Below are 19,529 nucleotides of genomic sequence, written 5' to 3'. Positions count from 1 at the left end.
AAGAATTTGGAAGAAGCTGCCCACATCTCTAATCAGCCATCCGTCAGCTTGATGGGAAGGATGCTTTGAAGTGCTCTCTCTGGATACCAAAAAACCAGAAGAAGGGAGTGTTGGAGATAATGAAATGACTGTTGTTAATGGAACAGCCATTAGCGCTGGAATGTCAAGGCTGACTTGACAATACAGGCAACATAAAGATGAAAGATCAGACAGTTCAGGTCAAATTAGAGTGCAGCGACCAGAGAGAAACTTGCCCTGTTTTGGCAATAGCTGCGAATAACTGTAAAGGGTTATACATTTACTTAGAATGAATCATGTATTCCAAAACAGGATATTCGGCCTGCGTAATATGGTGTACTCCTTAATGTTTTTATAGCCTGCCCTTAGCCCTGTTCCACCTTTGACACAACTTTTGAATCTCTCCCTTGACACAGATGGAATCACCTTGGTTAGAGTTTTTAAACTAACAATATTTTATCAGATTTTCAATCAGGTTTTAGGAAAAAACTGCACAACTCCAGCAGCATTAACAGTGGTAAACGATTTTATCTAATCTTCAGACAACAAGCAACACTGTGCTGCCATTTGTATTGACTTGTCTAAGGCTTTTGATACTGTGGATCATGTGATACTGAAACAAAGACTTATTAGTAAAGGGCTGTCAGGGCAAACTGGTTTGAAAATGATTTATCAGGCAGATGGTTTCACTTCTAGCTCCCTTAGTGTATCAAAGGTCGTGCCCCAGTGATCGGTCCTATGACCACTACTATTGTACTTACTGTATTATCCTGCTCTGCGTCTACACCAAACCATGCTCTTTGTCAGCTACAACTTGCTTTTAATATTGTACACCGTACCCTGGACTATGGCGATGTTGTAAAAAGCATGCATCGTCAAAATGCCGTCACATGCTGGATACCGTCTACCATGGAGCACTGAGATTTATCACAGATCTCAAATCCCTTGCTCACCATTGTTCTTTGTATGCTCGGGTTGGATGGTCGGCCTTGTCTACCCGTAGACTTAACCACCAACATATTCTTATTCATAAGGCTGTTCTCGGACTGCTTTCTTCCTACCTACGGGTCTACATCCTTCCTGGTTTCATTGTACACATTTAAATTGATTCTAAAGGACTTGGATGCTGGCACATCTGGCTGTTGAGGTTTTGAATGTTGAAGAATGTTTTTGATTACTTATACGTCTGTCATCTTGTGTCTTCATTTAAAAAAGATTGTTTTATGTCTGAAAGCATGTTAACTGTGCTGCTGTCCGTCTTAACCAGGACACTCTTGAAAAAGACAGATTTAATCTAAATTAGTCTTAAATAAAGGTTAAGTCTTAAATAAAGAAAACATTTGTTTATCATTCGGGATCCATGGGGTCACCAACCAACTTTTCTGTAAAACAACTTTACAGATCTCTTGGTCCAGCTATCAACTACATACAACATGGATCTGGTAAATGACTTACTGAATGAATGCATAAATGAATAACACGTTACACAAGTCCGAGTCAGTGCGTTTCATTCTGAACAAAGTTGGAAGTTGAGCAGATTAATCTGAGCGGTCCCTGAGCTTGAAGGAATGCGGTCAAGCAGCCAGTAACTGACTTCTGTTGGAGATAGAGACTAGCTGGTGCGGCTGTTACCATGGCTGTTTTGCACAGGAGATAAGTCCAGGTCAGGAATGTCTCTAATCCTGGGCCAAGCAGGGACAGATGAAGGAAGATATGGAAGGATGTGAGAAGGCAGATAGTGATGAAGAAGAGAGAGGGACTGAATGAAACAGACAGAAACAGGAAAGGAGTGATGAATGGGTGAGAACTGAGGGGGGTGAAAGGGAAAAGAGGGTGGGATGTAGGGAAACAGGAGCATAACAGAGGCAAAGAAGAAGGAAACAAAGGAGAGAACCCCCCCCCCCCCCCCCCCCCCCCCCCCCCCCCCCCCCCCCCCCCCCCCCCCCCCCCCCTTCCCCTTTTTTTCCCCCAAATATTTTTTTTCTATCAGAACAGAATAGAGAAGGAAATGCGGTCAGCAAAATGAGAAACAAAACAATGAATAAAATAAAAATGAATTATTATGTGCATCCGTGCAAGTATCAGTACACCTGTGTGAGTTTTGTAAACATATCAGATTGTGGACAGCTTTTTCAAAACACCGATTTGTTTTTTACCAGGGTAAATAACCCTGTCAGCTCACAGACAGCCTCCAACTTTAAGGGCAAAGCAACCGTGACACTAGCCATGACAGGGAGAAGGGGGCTTTGTAATGTCTCTCTTAGTTCAAAATGTGGGGTGTTATCAACTAAATTTGGTATCAATGTCTGATCTAATCAAATCCATCATGCAGAGAGAGGGATTTAGATGAAGCCTGACTGCTGAGACTAGCAATCTGCCTGGACTGAGCAGTCTGTTTTGAAGCATTTTGTGTTTGTTTGTGTGTGGGTGTGATTTGGGACAATATCGGAGGGGTAATGCGTCAGCCAAAATGGACCATGTATGGGAGTGTGTGCATGTGGGAATGTGTACAGGCATAAGGCTTTTTTAGGACATACCAGGGGATGGCCTTATGCAAGTGTTTCATGGGAGAGAGAAGGATAGAGAGGGAGTAGTGAGGGGAAGAAAAAGGAGCGAGTTTATGTTGTTTACATGTGCTGGCCGTTTACATCTCGGTTGGTCTTTGCACTTTTGGACCATAAGTCACACCACCTTGCAAGGCAAGTCAAAATGTGAAGTTCAAGCTTGTGAAAAGGAGAGCTGCTGATGTTGAGACTTCAGTAAAACCATCTTAAAGAGCACCATTTCCTCAGAAAGTAAAAGTAGTTCTGATGGAAACAAACAACACACTGGTGTTCAGTAGATGATTATTATTATTATTATTATTATTATTATTATTATTATTATTATTATTATTATCTATCAAGACATTGTTTCTGGAAAGATGATATTGCCAAATATTTTAAATGTATTTCTTTTCACAAACAAAATACAATTTACCTTCATTATGTTGGGGAGTAGGCAGAAATCTCAGAGACCCATATCTCGAAGCTTAGGCCCTGGCACACCAAGCCGACAGCCAGGAACTAGTGGTGACGAAGGCCGTCTGTGGCGCCTTTGTCTTGGTCAAAAATTAACACTGGAAAACACCGCAGGGACCAAGACACCAAGACACCAAGTACCACGTACGTTCTGCGCCTGCGTGAGAGGAAATTATTCTCCATACCAGCAGGCGTCGGTAATTTTTTCCAACAAGGGAAACCAGATTCAATCGTTATTTTTGACCAAAAAAATCAAAAAGGAGCCTTGCGCTGTCAGTGTTTCTTTGTTTTCCTTACTCTCATTTTCCAGCTGAACGGCCAATCGGATGAATTGGCTGTTCGGCCGACAGCCCTGTTGAATCGGCCTAAAAAAGGCAGACGAAGGCCGACACGTGGCACCGGTGCGGGACACGACACACAAACTTGGACCGACAGCCGACAGTTGCCTTGGTGTGTCAGGGCCTTTATACTAAAGTGGATGGATAGATACCACTAGAGGTAGTTCAGAAGAAAAAATATTTTGTAATTTGGGTAAACCAACCCTTTAAAAATGCCACATGAAAAAGAGAGAAAATTGAGTAAATCCAACCAGATGATGACAACTAGCGTCAAATGCACTGGGACAAGAATGGCTATAAGTGCAAAGCCAGTGTGAAGTAATGAGAGAAGCAGCTTCATTCTGCTGCTGAGAGAGTAAACGTGTCTTGCCAAGTCGAGCCGCCAAAAACCAAGTGTAAACACAGTCTTTTAGCTCTCAAGAGGCAAAAGATGATTACCTCATAATTAGGAGACCACAGAGGCGAGAGAAGCCCTACTGCCTCAGTGACAGAAAGAGAGATTGCAGGGTGGCGGCAGTACTAATGATGATGGGGAAGGGAAAAAGACTGCAGTTTATCCCAGCGGATACACAAAATTGCAGCAACTAGCAGAAATGTGTGGCACTTGGCTACAGCATTGGCAATGCTCTTCAAAATAAAAGATGAAGAGGGAATGCCTCATTTGATGGATGTTGTCTGCTGCCGAGATCTTTTTTCTCAAAGCATTGAGACCTCAACATCCATAGAGGCATTCAACAAGTTTCTATTTCAGTAAAGCAGCACAATGTTGCACATTTCAGTTCTACATTATGGGTCTATTTTTTTCCTGGCAGGCAATACTACCAAGTCTGTCAAATGATTTAATAATCAACCAGCTGATAAGTTAAACAAACACGGTAACCAAAACAAGTGGCCGAACACAAACACTTTTGACTTGTATGACGTGGCATTTACGACCTGCACTGACATCTGTACCACAGTCCATAAAGGCTTAAATTGAATGGAGGGGCCACGCGCCTATCTAATAAATCCTCACTCACTAATGTGATGACCATGGGGGAGGTCAATCTAATCCTATCCCGGTACCATGATACACCACACAGACAACAACACATCTACTGGCTATCACTGAGAACAAATGAGACCCTGCTGAGTGCACAAGCTTAAGTCTTAAAAACTTTTCATACACTGATTACAGAAGGGTAAGGTAAACTACTGAAATATGGTGAAGTTGATGTTTTCTAATACAGCTTAAAAAGAAAATGCCTAAACTGTTGCTCAACAGATGTTAAATGGGTGATAGTGTCAGCCTTAGAAAGCACTTGAGGTCAAAGGGAGGGCAGAGGGAGGACAAGATTAGTTGACATGGGTTGTAATTACTGTAAGTCACTTAAAGCACCGTCATACCCTGTCACAGTCATCACCTTTTATTCACCAGGACACGCACACCACATGTAACAAATTAACACCATGCAAACAATGCAGAGTTCCAACTGCTCGTGGTCAGTCATGCTTCAACTCTTTGAAAGACTGCAAACATATGCCATAATCAACTATTTAGTTATTTATTTTCTCCCCTCCATCTACATACAGTAACCTATTCTGTTACACTCAGGTCATTTTTTTTTACCAAACTGCCAACAACATCTGGAGTTTTTTATTTATTTATTTATTTTTTTTTTTTTAAGACAATCTAACAACAAAAGCCATTTAGAACAATGCAAGTATTACTTTTAGGCGAGGTAGCAACCATTGTTACAACCAAGGACAAATTAACCTGATCTCAGAGAGGAATGCAGGCTACACAACAGTACCCTCTCTGAGGCAGCTGAATTCCTCTGTATCCTCGCAGACACACTGGCCCAGAACAAAGCTTTACCATCTGTTAATGAATTCCGTGGCCAGCAGTGCTTGCTGCTGCGGGCAGGTAATTAGTTTGAACAGTGGGAAAGATCAAAGACAACACTTCCTGTCTTGCCCTCTGGTTATGACCTCGCAAGGGGAAGTCACAGATTTCACCGGGTGAGAGAAGGAAAGGAACTGTATGAAGCTTAGCCAACAGGCACTAAATCATAGCCTAAGTCATTTCAGTTTGAATCACATACCCATTTGATTAAACAGAAAGTGGTTTACAAACTAAACAGCTTTGAGTGTCAATATTTACTTGGTTGCCACCAATGCCACATTTTTCCTCATTCGGTTTCGTTTTCTTCTTGACATAATTTGGTGAGTTTAATGCGAGTCTAAATGGACACTTATTCTTTTAAAGGCTGCAACAAAGAACAGGTTGAATAAGGCCACCATTTCATGGACGAGTTAAGACTATCACATACTTAGGGTTATCGTCATGTGCGCAGCAGCTTCCCTTCCTCTCATAGTGCCAGTTGAAGCCCTTATCTGACAAAGTGGAGTCCAAAGAGGACAGCGAGAGATACCATATCTGTGTGTGTGTGTGTGTGTGTGTGTGTGTGTGTGTGAGTTTTATCTGATGATCCAAGTCACTACCCAGACAAGCTCTGCAACATGGTGGCTGGTAATTTCTCAATGCTGCCAAGTGTGGTTACGCAAACGCAGCACAACATGGTTCCTAACGGTGATGATGATGAAATGCCAAAGTACCTTTGAGAAGATACAAGGACAGTCACACTCATATGGTCCAACTCTTCGGGACAAATCGGTCCGCTCCTCTCTCCGAATCAGAAATACTTAGGCTAAGTTATTATTGTACTGTTATCCCTCCTCCATTCCAAAAACAATACATGAAAAAAAAAAAATAAAAAAATTATATATATATATATATATAAAAAGAAATGTGGCACTGAGTCAAGAGTCATTTAGAGTCTATATCCGTGTGCTTGGCAGGTCTATTCTCCACATTGACTGAAGGATTAAAAGCCCGTAGGATTTGGGTGGCCTTGATTTTAGAGTGCCTCTTAATTCTGCATGTAGCTCTCACAGCATAATTCATTGTACATGAGTAATAATTGAGAAAGACCCTGTCAAAGGGACTGTAAATGTGCCTAATTCATCACGCAAACACTGGCTTAGCGAATGAGGAGTAACTTCATAAAGTTACATCTTTGTCTCCACCAGTGGCACTTTATATTTTATTAAATCTACTAGTCATTTCTTAGCTTCCTTATCACATTCTATATCACTAAAAGGTCTTTTCAGATCTGGTCCAAATTATTTTCATACACAATCAACCAATCACATTATTCACATCAGCGAAGGTTTCAGGTTAATCGGTGAGCACTTTTCTGCACCCTAATACAACAGCAGCTATAATACTTAAGCATGTGTACCAAAAAAGCTGCCTGAGGTCCCTTCTCTAATCAGGTGAAAGCGTCAAGACACCATAAGAATACATTTTAGATCAATTCTCTGTTACTAACCTTCACAAAAGGTCCCCGTTCATCTCCATCACCATAAAGGGCTGCTTGTGTTTCATTACCATTCATGTTTCATGTTTTCCACACCCTTAGATCCAAGTTTGTTTGGCAGAACCCCCTGCCTTCTATCTTATCTATCTTGGTGTTTGATCAAGCACAACTTTATTACTGTCAAGGAGCTAGGAAATGGTGATGTGTGCCTCCACATGATGACAGAAAAGCGCTTCCTGGAATGGACCACACTCTGTGCCTGGCATGTGGACATCCCTTTCCTTATTCCACTCTCCCAGCATTCCAAGAGGAATACATCACCTGTTCACGTCTGCCAAGGACAAGACATACATCATGCTGTCAGGACATGAGAGAGAGAGGGTGCATAGCAAACAAATGGTGCTGCCCTCTGTCCTGAACAAGCAGCCTTAAAAGGGAGGGAGAGTGCAGCTAAAACGCATTCAAGCAAATAAAGCATATTTGAATTTGAATCAGAGAAAGAGTGTGAAACTAAGAAGGAGAGAGGCCACTCAAGCACATACGACTAAAATGACTACCAACAATGCCTCACGTTGCCAGATTTCGACTATTCTTAAATTAGGCTACACCAGGTCATACCAAGTCAACAGCCAAGAGCTGAAGTCAAGGTAGAGCTAGCTACTTCACAGGCACTGGTAGTAATTAATGAGTGATGAGATGTGAACATTGATGATAATACCTTCTGTACACCCTCGACCTCCCTCTCTATAAATCATGGCAGTGAAAAATGAGATGGCAATCAAGTGAGAGGCGAGTAGACTGCATGCTTCTGGGAAACTATTCACTTTTGGTAGTTTCTTGGATTAGGCAGGCATGTGTGCATGCATACATCTACACAGCACACAAACACAATTCCTGTATAAGAAGACAAGAGTCTTTCATTTTGCAGATCTCTGTAAATTATCATACAAATACGTGTACACATTTAATACAGCATGCCTAAAAACATTCATAAAATGAATTTGGTTTACTTACAACTGATTAACATTTCAATCATCTAAAAGTAGAAATGTTCGATGGTTTTATATGACATTCATTCACACACAGCATGTCTTCTTCTACTAAAGTACATTGAAAAGTGACAGGACTAAAAGGTGATGACATTCTGCACAGGTTGTCAGCTTGACTCAAACCAATTATGTTGTGGGTAAACAGGATTAGCTTTAAAATCAATAGGTCAGCCCCATGGGCCCGTCTTTACTCAAAGTCAGAGTCAGCTTAGTCATTTTTGCATGACATGACACTGTTATTATGAATAACAATGCCAGCCATGCGATAGCCTGGCTGCTCAGTTATCTGCCTTCATGCAATTGTTTCCATAGCTATCCCTTACCATGAGCTCTCTATACTGTAAACCGATTGTAATCCCCTGGCTCTATAGGAAACTGTGTATAATCTATTGAGATTATCCCTTTACCCCCTTAACACAAAGCTATAGACCATTAGACCTATAGGAGAAATAAATCCTCTCTTACATAGTATTCATCAGCCAGAAGCTGTATTATGCAGTTTGCTATTATTAAAGAACATCAAACATCCAACTATCGTATAAATACGCAAACAAGCCATTCACCAAGAAGAAAACAACTGAAACCGCAAAAAATAGAATGGTAGACAAAACTCAGTGCGTCATACTGACGTACATTTTCTGTTCTATTGTCCATAATCATTATAAGAGACGAACATCAGCAGACAAATATATGAAAGGTGTTGCCAATCACAGCATGCAGAAGAGCTCATCTCAATCATTGTCAGTGGCTGATTGTGCCAGCATTTTTCTCTGTGGGATTCAACCTGTTTACAGCCTTGGAGACAAGACACGGGGAAAACGAACAGCCAGGTGTGAAATTAGCAACATAAGCTAACCTGACAACACAATGTATTGGAGATAAACACATACTGGAAAACGTAGTCCAACAGCCAGTTGCTTGTTTGATAGGCTACGATACATTATACTCTTGAGGAAAAGCTCACTGGCAAAAAATGCTGATATATAGATAATCTTATCTTCACTGTAAAGATGAATGGAAGAGAGAACATAAAATGAATAAGTTATAGGTGGAACTGAGTGACAGTAAGCACCATAGAGAGACCAAGACCAAGCTTAAGAGACTAATGCAACTTCAGGGATAAGGGAAACAGCATGAGGAACTTGAGTTAACTCCGCAAAAAGAGTTGCTGTTGGGCCCTCTCGTACCTAAAGGCCTCTCAACTGCTCCACCGCCTGTGATTTCACTTTCATACAGAAACTGGCCAAACACGTTTAAACAATGACCATTCCAAAATTATTGTGTGGTCATGTAAGTGTTATTTAGAGGCCTGCGTCGATAGAGCGCAAACATATAATCTGTGTGGAATGGTTTTGTGGTTTACCAGCCTCCTTCACGGCCTGCTGTATCATTCAGGACCACCTGCCGATGGTTTACTGGCAGAGCTGAGTTATAAAAGGATGGCAACTGAGCCTTCCAGAAAAAGCAATCTTTTCATAAACTGAAATCACAGAACTACTGCATCGCATTTTTGCAATGAAGGAAGCCAAACACACTGCATAATAGAAACCGAATGAACATGGTAAACTAACAATTTGAACATTTTAAAACACAGAAATCACCAACATAAGACACATGATCTACCTTTTTTTTTATTTTTTATAAATGACACCTCAATTTCAGTCCAGAGAAAACACACTATCACAATGGGAATACTGCATCACCTCAGGTACCTTTATTTCACAGAAGCTCATTGGTCTATAACCACCCTAAAAGGATAATCTATTGTAAACCAAGCAGATGGAAATAACACCTAAAAGAAAAAACTGAATATCCCAACCATCACTCAGTGATTCACAAACATCTCCCGCAAGACTATTTTTCAATCTAGCCAGAGGGCAGATAAAGGGCCATGACACAACTGTTGCCCGCTGGGCAGCACAAGGCTGTCGTTATGTGAGTGTGGCCAAACATGGCCTGCAGTTGTTGCAATGTGTACAGTGAGCAAAGGCTTAGTAGCAGAGGCAGTGAAGGAGCTTTCGGACTAGTTTTTCAGAATTTTTTTCAGAAGTTTTGCAAAATTCTGGCAATATGAGTGAATGGATGGTGAACGGTCAAAAGGTCAACTTGTTAAAATGGCGGGCGATTAAGCTGAAGCGGTTGCAATTGAAACTGCGAGTATACTATTTTTTCCCAAGCCGGAATATAATTTGGCGGGCAACAATAGGTGGCGGTAATGCTCCGCCCAGTTGCAATTCCCAATTAAAAAGAAGAAGCGGTCAAATGTTGCAATTATCATTTCAAGTGCATAACAGTCATGTGCAATTTGAGACAGCATTACCCTGTCGAAATGTAGGCACTACTCAAGTATATAGTGTACACAGTGTACTACATGCAAGTGTCCTAATGGAAGTACCTGAATTCATGCACAGTATAGAAAATATTCAGTTACTCAGAAAACAAGTTAGGCTACAAAATAAAGAGTAAAGGGCATTTAAAGTTAATGTGCAGGAACTCAGAGATCGGCCAGCCTCCTCCAACGATTATCCTTTTCCCCAAGCTCTGTAAAGCCTGCATCAAGTTGGCTAGCAGCCCTCTGCCAGGGGCTTTGGCCAATACCGAGGATTAAAACCCTGCAAGTCTATAAATACACCTAGCAGACCAACGTCAGCTTCCAGCCAGCTACTGCACTCACCTCTCACTGCTGGATGACTGGCATGGGCTTTTCCTCTTTCCTGCTTCTCGCTTACTTTTACCCCTCTGTCTTTCACTTTCTCAGACTCTCACTACTCTCTCTTTGTGTTCTTATTTTTCCCTGTAACTCACTCTCTGTCTCCCACTCTTCTGTCTCTCCCGCTTCCCTCAGCTCTCACTCTATCCATCTTGTACTCTCTCGCTTGGCAGGGCCTCTTAATTGGAAACAAGCTGTGAGAGGGCTTTCAGTTTGAGGTTAAAATCGCATCTGACCTGCCTCCTGCTGTATCTTTTCTTCTCTCCTTTGGCTGTATTACAGGCTTGTACACAGTGCACTGAGCGTGCAGATGTCTGAAGGACAGAGTGTGGTGAAGAGGGACGTAAAACGTTGACTCTACCCACTGGCTGGAAACAACAGGGACTCGACAGGCAAACAAGGAAAATGGAGACCTGCTGTAGTTTACTTACAACACACAAATAAGTGGAATATTACATGACATTTGCGACATGCCCCATCAATCCAGATATTTCAAGTAGGATGTGTAAATACGAACAAGGAGTCTCGCTACACCACACATTAATTCTAGGATGAAAGAAAAAATTGCATTTCTTTAAACAAATCACAATAGTCTTGGGCGGCGCTAAGCCCCATTTTCCACCACCTTTTCACGGCACGTCCCAGAAGCGTGCGTGAAGCAGCTCTCTGCGCCAGGTCTATTTTCATGCGAGCTGCGGGGCATTTGAACTGCCAGGCGGGAAGTGAAACAGCAGAGTATACAATAAATTTACCAAAAGACACCCCCCAATATTTTATTGTCTCCTCGACAACACCATGGATGACGAGAGATTCATCTTGGAGGTGGAAAAATATAGTTCGACACCACAGATCCTTTTAAAACGACATCGTCAGAAAAGAGAAGGCATGGAGTTTAACTGCAGGAGTGCTTGGAGTGGAGGGTAGATACTAGCTTAATAAACACGTGACCGTTTTTTCAAGCACTTGTAGAGACAATAAAATATGCGAGTCGGGTAGGCAAGACGCTCTGCTCCCGGTGTGGTCTTGCACCTGGTGGAGGACGGAACAAAACCGCGGCGCAGCCGGAACGCAGCACAGACGCAGACCCAGTGGAGAATCCGGGTAAGCTCCGGATGCAGCGACGGCAGCTCTGGAAAATAGTCTCGGGAAGAAACCTTTCCGGTGGAACAATTGCAACCCGCAAAAGAAAACGCCATATACAATATTCAAGGAAGTTAACTGTTCACGCAATACAGTAGCGTAAGCTATTTAAATTAGCTGGATACATGGTAAAACGTAACTTGCTCTAACCAGTGTACAGCGATGTGTACTTTGTCCATAGCAATCCTCATCAAAACGTCCCAAAGTTAGAGAGTAAATGCCGTAAACATATTCTTTGTAAATCTTTACAATCATTCCCTGAAAGAATTAAGCAGGCCTGCCTTGTCGCACAATCCAAGTTTTCTTTAAAAACTTGTAATTTTCAGCGTGAAGCTTGCTAGCTCAAAGTCTGTTGTTGTTTCCCTGAAGCTAAGGGATTTTGAGAATGGCAACACACACGGCGGCGAAGCGGAGGGACATGGCTCACGTGGCTGATGTCAGGCAATTATACTGTAAATGAAATTTACTTCCATTTATCCCCACATATCTAACATACATGTATGGTGAAGTGCCAATTCCAGAGAGAAAGAAAGAGAAACTAAAGTGTGTCATGCAATGCACTGTCCAGATGAATAATTAACAGATGTTCTTCCTTCAAACAAGCAACACATGTATACATTACACAGTGCATCAACACCCATATAAAGTCAAACCAACATCTGGAGAATAAAGTCTAAACTATTACACAAAAATGACATGGCCATTACATGGTAATTATGGTGAGAGGCTGCATTCAGTCTTTCACAACTTCCTTGTTGTCAGTGGGAGAGGATAAGAGGGATTTGTTGCACAAAGGGCCACAGCCAGGCACAGAAACTATTACTTCCACCCAGTTAGACCACAGACTGTACTGTCTGACCCATAGGGCTGTGTAACGGGACAGTGCAACTCACTCACAATTATTCACGACAACCTGCATAGAGAGCCCAGTACTACCCACAGTATATTTGCATTTGAGCAAAATCTGAGGTTAAAATGTTGATCTCTGCTTCATTTAAGTGAGATAATACTGTATGGAATAAGCATAAATGTAGTACATCTATAGCTTTATTAAAATATTTAACACATTTACAAATTGGCTAATGTCTTAACCAGTCTAAATCTGTCCAACAAACAGCTGCTTAATCAAGGAGATATTTATAAGAGCTCAGACCATTTAATATCTTCCCCATTTGCAGCATGCTACAACCAGCCTACTTTAACTAGTGTGTTCAAAGTACAAGTCAGAGACACTTTTTATTTGAAAGAAAAATAAATATTGATCTCCTTGGCAACTGGTTTCCTTAACTACTGTTCCACAAATATCGTTGGCCCATCAAAGTCTCACCCACTTGGATAACTCTGTACAGCTGGGTGCCAAGCCAGGGATATAGCACAGGTCTGGGTAGGATTATCAAGTGAAAATAATTCTGCTTTTGGGGACTGATGAATCGGTCCTGTCATGTTAACCATTCCCCCTCCCCAAAAAAAAGCAACAGGTATGACACCAAAAGTCCAGTGAAGGTAAAATTAGGCTATTATTACATACACACTAAAAAAGGTAAACTGCAATAGATAGTCCCAATAGCCTCAAACTGTGTTCTGCAAAATCACAGTACACTGCAAGATATTTTTACCAGATCCTGTCCAAACAAACCTCTCATAAAAAATGTATATCTGGTTCAGAGATGAACTTTTCACTTTGCCTCTTTTATATACACTACCCAAACAAATGTGTCTATTAGGCTGCATTCACACCAAATCAGGAGTTGTGGCGAAAACGCCAGCCCTCCCATTACATTTAATGTGGGTGGTGCATTTAGGCTGAGGTGGTGGAGATGCCAGGGAAAAACGCAGCAGCCTGTGGTGAAAAGTTAAAAACAGAATCAATTTACGGAGAAACGCAACCCCGACGTCACACTGCTGTGGCCAATCATGTAACCTTCCGATCAGACAAAACACAATGGAAACACAAATTTAAGTGACACTACCACACACGGCTTTATTCTATCTGCTAACCTATTTTAATGGTGGAAAGTCCAAAGACAGACATTTAAGAATCATTGCCATAGACCAAGGCATGTGGTGATTAGATGCAACAGATCAGAAGTGCCCACTATCAACACTTTACACTTCAGTGTAAACCTGCAGAAATCTGAGTTTGGTATTGTGATCTGAAAAAGACAAAAGATGTACTTCCCATGATGCGGACATTAACATGCCAAGAATATGTCCAGTTTGAGATTCAAACAACACAAGTGAGACTACTTCAGCATGTGTTTTGGCTAACTGGATCGTAATGTGAGCGATAGCAGACTCCAATTCATCTTTGTGTGGGCAATGTGTTTAGGTGAACGGTGTGGCTTCCCTCCGTGGCACCACTGTTCGGAGCAGCTGAGGTCTGCTGAAATCATGGCAGACCTCGGCTGCTCAGAGCTCTGAGCGCTGCGGCCATGGCAGGAAGCCACACACCGTTCATCTGCACACAGTGCCAACACTGCCATGACACAGAGCTGGATTTAAATCACGAAATCACTCTTAAGTGCAAGAACTTTTTGTAACCATATAAGTTTGAGTGACATTACAGACTTAGACTTATATACAGAGGGATACCAGCACAATGAGAAGGTAAAGTAAATTAATTTAACAGGAATTCTGCAGTGGACTGGGGATCAAGCCAAAGCCTGTTGGCTGATAGGGATGTGGCTTACTGAGGATACTGATACTGACTGAGAACCACTGAACATACTTTAGTGTAGCCATGCAATGAAGCTAAGCCGACGAGAGCTAGAGAGATACCCCAAGCCTGTTTCTCCCCCAATGCTACTTAATGACAGGAGGATTCATTTTTCCTTTGGGTTATGGCTCGGATGCCACCCGTCTCACTGTGTGAAATCACTCCCTGGCAGCGCTTGGCAGCAAGCAGAGAGCTGGCAGAGAGAGAGAAGATAGCTCATGTCTTAAGAGTGATATGGAGAATGTTATTCTGCTGAGCCAATGAATTAACCTCATAAGCTGATACCTACCTACACAGGCTGACTGACACGAAGATGAGAATCCTCTGAGGATCAATGCTAAGCAAATACATTAGACATGAAAACATATCCGAAGCAGTTTATGATTTGGCAACAGAAAGAAAACACCTTATTCTCACTGTAATCCAAGTTGCAGCCAGGTTTTATAGCACACCCCTTAACATACATTGAACTCATCTTTTTCCCTAACTGAACTGACAATAATTCGGTAAAGAGTTTACATGGGGGTCAATCACAACAGGCCCCAAACAACGGAGGGGTCACGCAGGACACGAGATGGGGCCAGGGCATTCCTGGCTGATGCAGTTGGGTTTGTCTGGGAAATGACTGAGCAAACAGGGGCCAGAATGGCTTCCCCTTACTGGCACCAGTGCTTTGTCCCCACTAATCCACTCCAAAGAGCCACAGTCAAACACCCAGCGCCATACAGTCACCAGTAACAACACAGCACAGTCTGGGGGGACACAAAATGAATCCCACTGGCCAAAGTAGGGAGACAGACGCCAGTTTGCTCATCAGATTTGGGCACAGAAAACAGTATAGCTTAACTGTAGGACTGGGTGATGATCACAGAGCAACTTTTTGAGGTGATGGAGCCTGTGCAATATTGCCTTCTGCATGAATGGGGACTAGTTACAGGGACTATATTACTGGGGACTTTATAACTTTTTAGCTTATTACCGAGTTGTAGTAAATTTCCCCATTTACTTGCTTTAAAAAAAATATCTGTGTGCATCATGATAACTGTTAGCTCAGTGTGTGCATTTTTGTATTGACAATTTCATTAGGGTCAGGACTCATAATACCCTGAAAGGGCAATAAGGTGGAAATGTTGAGAGCAAGAGAGCAGATTTATCCCCAATAGCAGGCAGTTTAGACAGATGGGCATATCAATTGAATTATGTTAATACAGTGGCTCTTGTGCCTGACATTAGAGCAAATCTACTTATCTGTGCCTCGTGATGAGTAATTTGGTAAATAAAGTCATATGATATGAGGACTATTAAAAGCAACAAATCACTGTTGTCCACTAAAGCGTTTCTATTGCTGCTGAGTTAATTAGATGTGCAAAATTAAGAATTAAATCAGGGAAAAGCGGGACCTAGACTGCCCTCCGACCAAGTTGCATTTATAAATATGTGTACTGCCTCATCTCTGGGAAGTTTAATGAGTAATACAGCCCTAAACAAAAACAGGAAAGCAAAAAATTCAACAACAGCATGGCAAAACTATACTGTATGATCCAAAAACTGAAAAATATTTACCAGTGTAATGAATGGGTGCTGTAGGAACATTTGTATATAGCACTGTGTGAGTTGACTAGGCATGGGCCGCTATAAGATTCTGACGGTATGAAAACCTTCAGCAAAAATATCACTGATCACGGTATTGCAATTAGAGCTTTAAAATGTATTCTTTTCAAAAATCTGGGTAAAAAAATTTAAATAAAAATTCCATTGAACATAATGTATTTTATTTTTAAAACACACTGCACACTGGCAGGGAGATAGATTTCAAAACTGCACTTCCTGTCCCTGACAACTCATAATAAAACAGCTCATACCAAAGGAACAGTATGATGGAAAATTTTTGTGGTTTTGAAACAGTGACTTTTTCAAACCGCGATATACCTTGAAACCGGTAACCGGCCCATGTCTAGAGTTGACTATAGTATCCGATGGTTACACAGCCCATCTTGAAAATCTAAGACTCAATCCAAGGAGGAAACAAATGTTCTGTTAAAACATTCATGACACTAAACACTTACCTTGCCATTACCAAGGATGGGTAAAGTGGCTTAGAATGTGAGCTGAAGCAGTAAAACATCATGTAAAATACTGACAAAACATTAGTACAAGATGAAAAGACAAGCCAGAGTGGGAGAAAAAAAAAAAAACACCCATACAGAAAAGTATGGTGTAAATTAAAAAAGGACAGAGACATTCTTTCTGTAAAGTTAACAACTGGATAGTACTTACTTGTCATACTCTGCGTTGTCTTTATCACAGCGTGCGTCTTTGTGCTTCTGCCAGTCCTTCCCATGCTTACAGGTGGTGAGGAGGACCACATCCTCTGAGTTATGGACGTGATATAAAGCATTCCTAGTGTCTGAACCTATTCCTGTGAGGTACCTCTTCCCCTTAAAAACAAGCATGTACTTTCTATAAGGGGGAATGGTGTTATGTTTCAGGTAGCCCCTTTCCCCTCCTGTCCTAGGGTGGTCTTTAGAGAAAAGAGGGATAGAAACGTCAAAGTTGGGCCTAAAGTTCTCAGTGCTGATGCTGGCCTTGGCCAACATGGCGAGGCCGATGTCAAAGCCAAGGTCTTCTGTGTAGTCTGGCCAGGTGCCGGAGTATAAGTTGAATATGATGTGGTTTTTGCCCCCATTCCACAGATGAAGGCTCTGGACTTTTGCTTTCAAATTGTGTACATACTGGGGTGAAAGCTGGTCCCGGTCCAGAGTGTCCAAACTCAGGACAAACAGGCATGCCTGTCCTGGGTCAGGTGTATATAACATGGATCCTTCGATAGAGGATAATATGTTCTGATAACTCTCGGACATCTTCTCCCCTTTCTGCTGGGGGTAGACGTAAACTTTAAATCCATTCCTCTGACACAGGGAGAAATCAAAGCAGGACTCCATTCTGCAGCGTTTTCCAGTGTAAACGCCTGAGTTAGCGTCCCTCTTCTGTCTGGGAGATATGTGTTCATTGTGACTATCGCTCTGGTCATGCTCCCAGGGGCTGAAAGGCTGCAGGGACGCCGAGAAGCGACGCCACCGCGCCCCGGGATGATAACCGGCGAGACTACGGTCATCACGCCGGCTGGGACCCTTTCTGGATAGCGGGACTTGTATCCCTCCAAAACAAAACAACAGAATGAGACAAGCACCGGCGGAGAACAGAGTTAAGTACCGTTTTTTGGCCTGCATGTGTCCTACGATCTGGGATAAGATAACTGGCGATAAATCCAAGAAGTCCCCAAGTTTTGGTTTCACCACCTCCTGCGGGAACGCTCCGCCATCTTCCCCTGGGCTGCAAGGGTTGTGCGCTCACGTCTCCCACCTTCTGCTTCAGATGCCTTTCACAAGTCCGGGAACTGATCCAAAGCATGTGGGCGATTTATAATGTGCATCCACCTCGCCTCCTCGTCAATAGTTGTATCGACTAACTGACATCAGTTTATCCTATACAACAGAGTGACCCGATCTACTTAAAAATGAGGATCTCACATTAAAGTGGCACCCTACTTTTCTTTGAATAACATTACCTATACTACTTTGCAAAAAACGCTCATTTTCACCACAGAGTGCTCATGTTTAACTAACTAGAACCAAACGGTAACTAATAACAACATTGCACAATGAGTAAAAACTTGAGTAACGTTAAAGCAGCAGTGCGTGCCAGACTTGTTGCCTGAACAGTTAATAACTATTGTCCCTACTGATTTTAGCAACCAAGTGGGCACTGAATCCCTAAACATCCAACATACCCAGTTTGAGACGTTGCCATAGTTGTTGTACCGAACAACTATGGTACCGAAAGATAACTATAACTGTTTGCTAAATCTATACAGAGAATTTCTCCATCCGATTTAGCTAGCTAGCACGCTAACAGACAGGCTAGTTTCTGAAAACATTCCCAGTTAGCTTGTAAGCTAAGCGGTTACATCAAAGTAGCTTTAACGCTGGTTGGAAGTAAAGACGGGCAAGCAGTCGGTCTTCTTCCTCTAAAAACAATGTCTCTTCATTTATCCACAACTTGTCCTTAGCTCCTTACACAAAGCAGACAGGATAATTTATCCGTAAATGTCTCCAGTCGTGTAAAGTGTTTAAGTGGTGGCTCACGCACAAAAACAAGAGGTGCTGTGGAGACTGCAAGCCAAGCGGGGAGAGACGGCAGCGGCAGTCCCACCAGAACGACGGCTGGTGATGTGACGTTCTTCCACGGCGCACGGTGCGTTGCCATTGGTCCGCGTCACATCCGAGGCGGGCGGGGCTTCCAGTGCACCCATTCACATCCAGAGTACCTAACAGGGAAGGGACTGATTTACAACAAGGAATTATGATCTGACATATGTGGTTGGTTTGCTTGTGGTTTAATGATAAAATTGAAAAGTATTTCTAGATGCAGATATTTTGGCAGTTCATGATAGTTAAGTGGGGATCCATCAGAAGTCGACTTTTAATGTTTATAATAACTATAGCCTACTACATTACATTAAAATACATTGACTACAGTAATAATCTCACCTCAATGTCCAGTTAATAGCTGATTTGGAGCTTTAGATCATATCACACAATATTCGTGAGCAGATGGAGTTTGCGCAGTTATAGCCCAAATTTCCTTTTTTTGCAATTGAAAGATCTTCTCATGCATATTGTCAAGAATGAACTCTTACATAAATTTGTCATCCAAAATAAAATAAAAAATCAGTGTAAATAGAATTGCTCTACTATAATACGCATATGTTTATGTTGCTTTTGAGGTTAACTATGGGTAACTGCAGGAAGTGCCCTACAAACACACAGGCTACACTTCTAAGGAATAGTATAGGCCTACTGGTTCTTTTTCATATAAGGTAGATGTGTATAGCAAAACATTTTTAGGTATGACTTTAAGCTAAATCCAAACAGCCATATCACTCCTAATTGCACTTTTTTTTAACATAACTGGAGAAGAGGGTGACAAAGTGTTGTGCATAATGATCAGGACATACAAACAATTGTGTCTAGCTGTCTCATACTACTGTATTCCAGTGCTTGTTGTTTATTGTTTGCTTTGTTTAACTTCTAAGACAGATGACTATAAGCAGTTGCAGCACAACCCTTTACTGTACAGTCAGCATCAACCATCCAGGCAGAGGACTGGTGGCCTG

The 19,529-nt window shown here is 42.0% G+C and overlaps 1 protein-coding gene across 1 annotated transcript in view; it reads right to left on the bottom strand.

Moving 5' to 3' along the window:
* LOC120562530 (exostosin-1a-like) overlaps positions 1-18,569 on the bottom strand; it is a 40,017-nt gene extending 21,448 nt beyond the window's left edge. The window contains exon 1 of the mRNA XM_039806252.1: positions 16,631-18,569. Within this exon, the coding sequence (XP_039662186.1) occupies positions 16,631-17,583 (953 nt within the window). The 5' untranslated portion in view covers positions 17,584-18,569. The remainder of the gene's footprint in view (positions 1-16,630) is intronic.
* Between the last annotated feature and the right edge of the window lie 960 nt (positions 18,570-19,529).

This window comes from Perca fluviatilis, chromosome 7 (genome assembly GCF_010015445.1).
Source record: "Perca fluviatilis chromosome 7, GENO_Pfluv_1.0, whole genome shotgun sequence".
Classification (NCBI taxonomy): Eukaryota; Metazoa; Chordata; class Actinopteri; order Perciformes; family Percidae; genus Perca; species Perca fluviatilis.
This window is presented reverse-complemented; position numbering and strand designations above follow the sequence as displayed.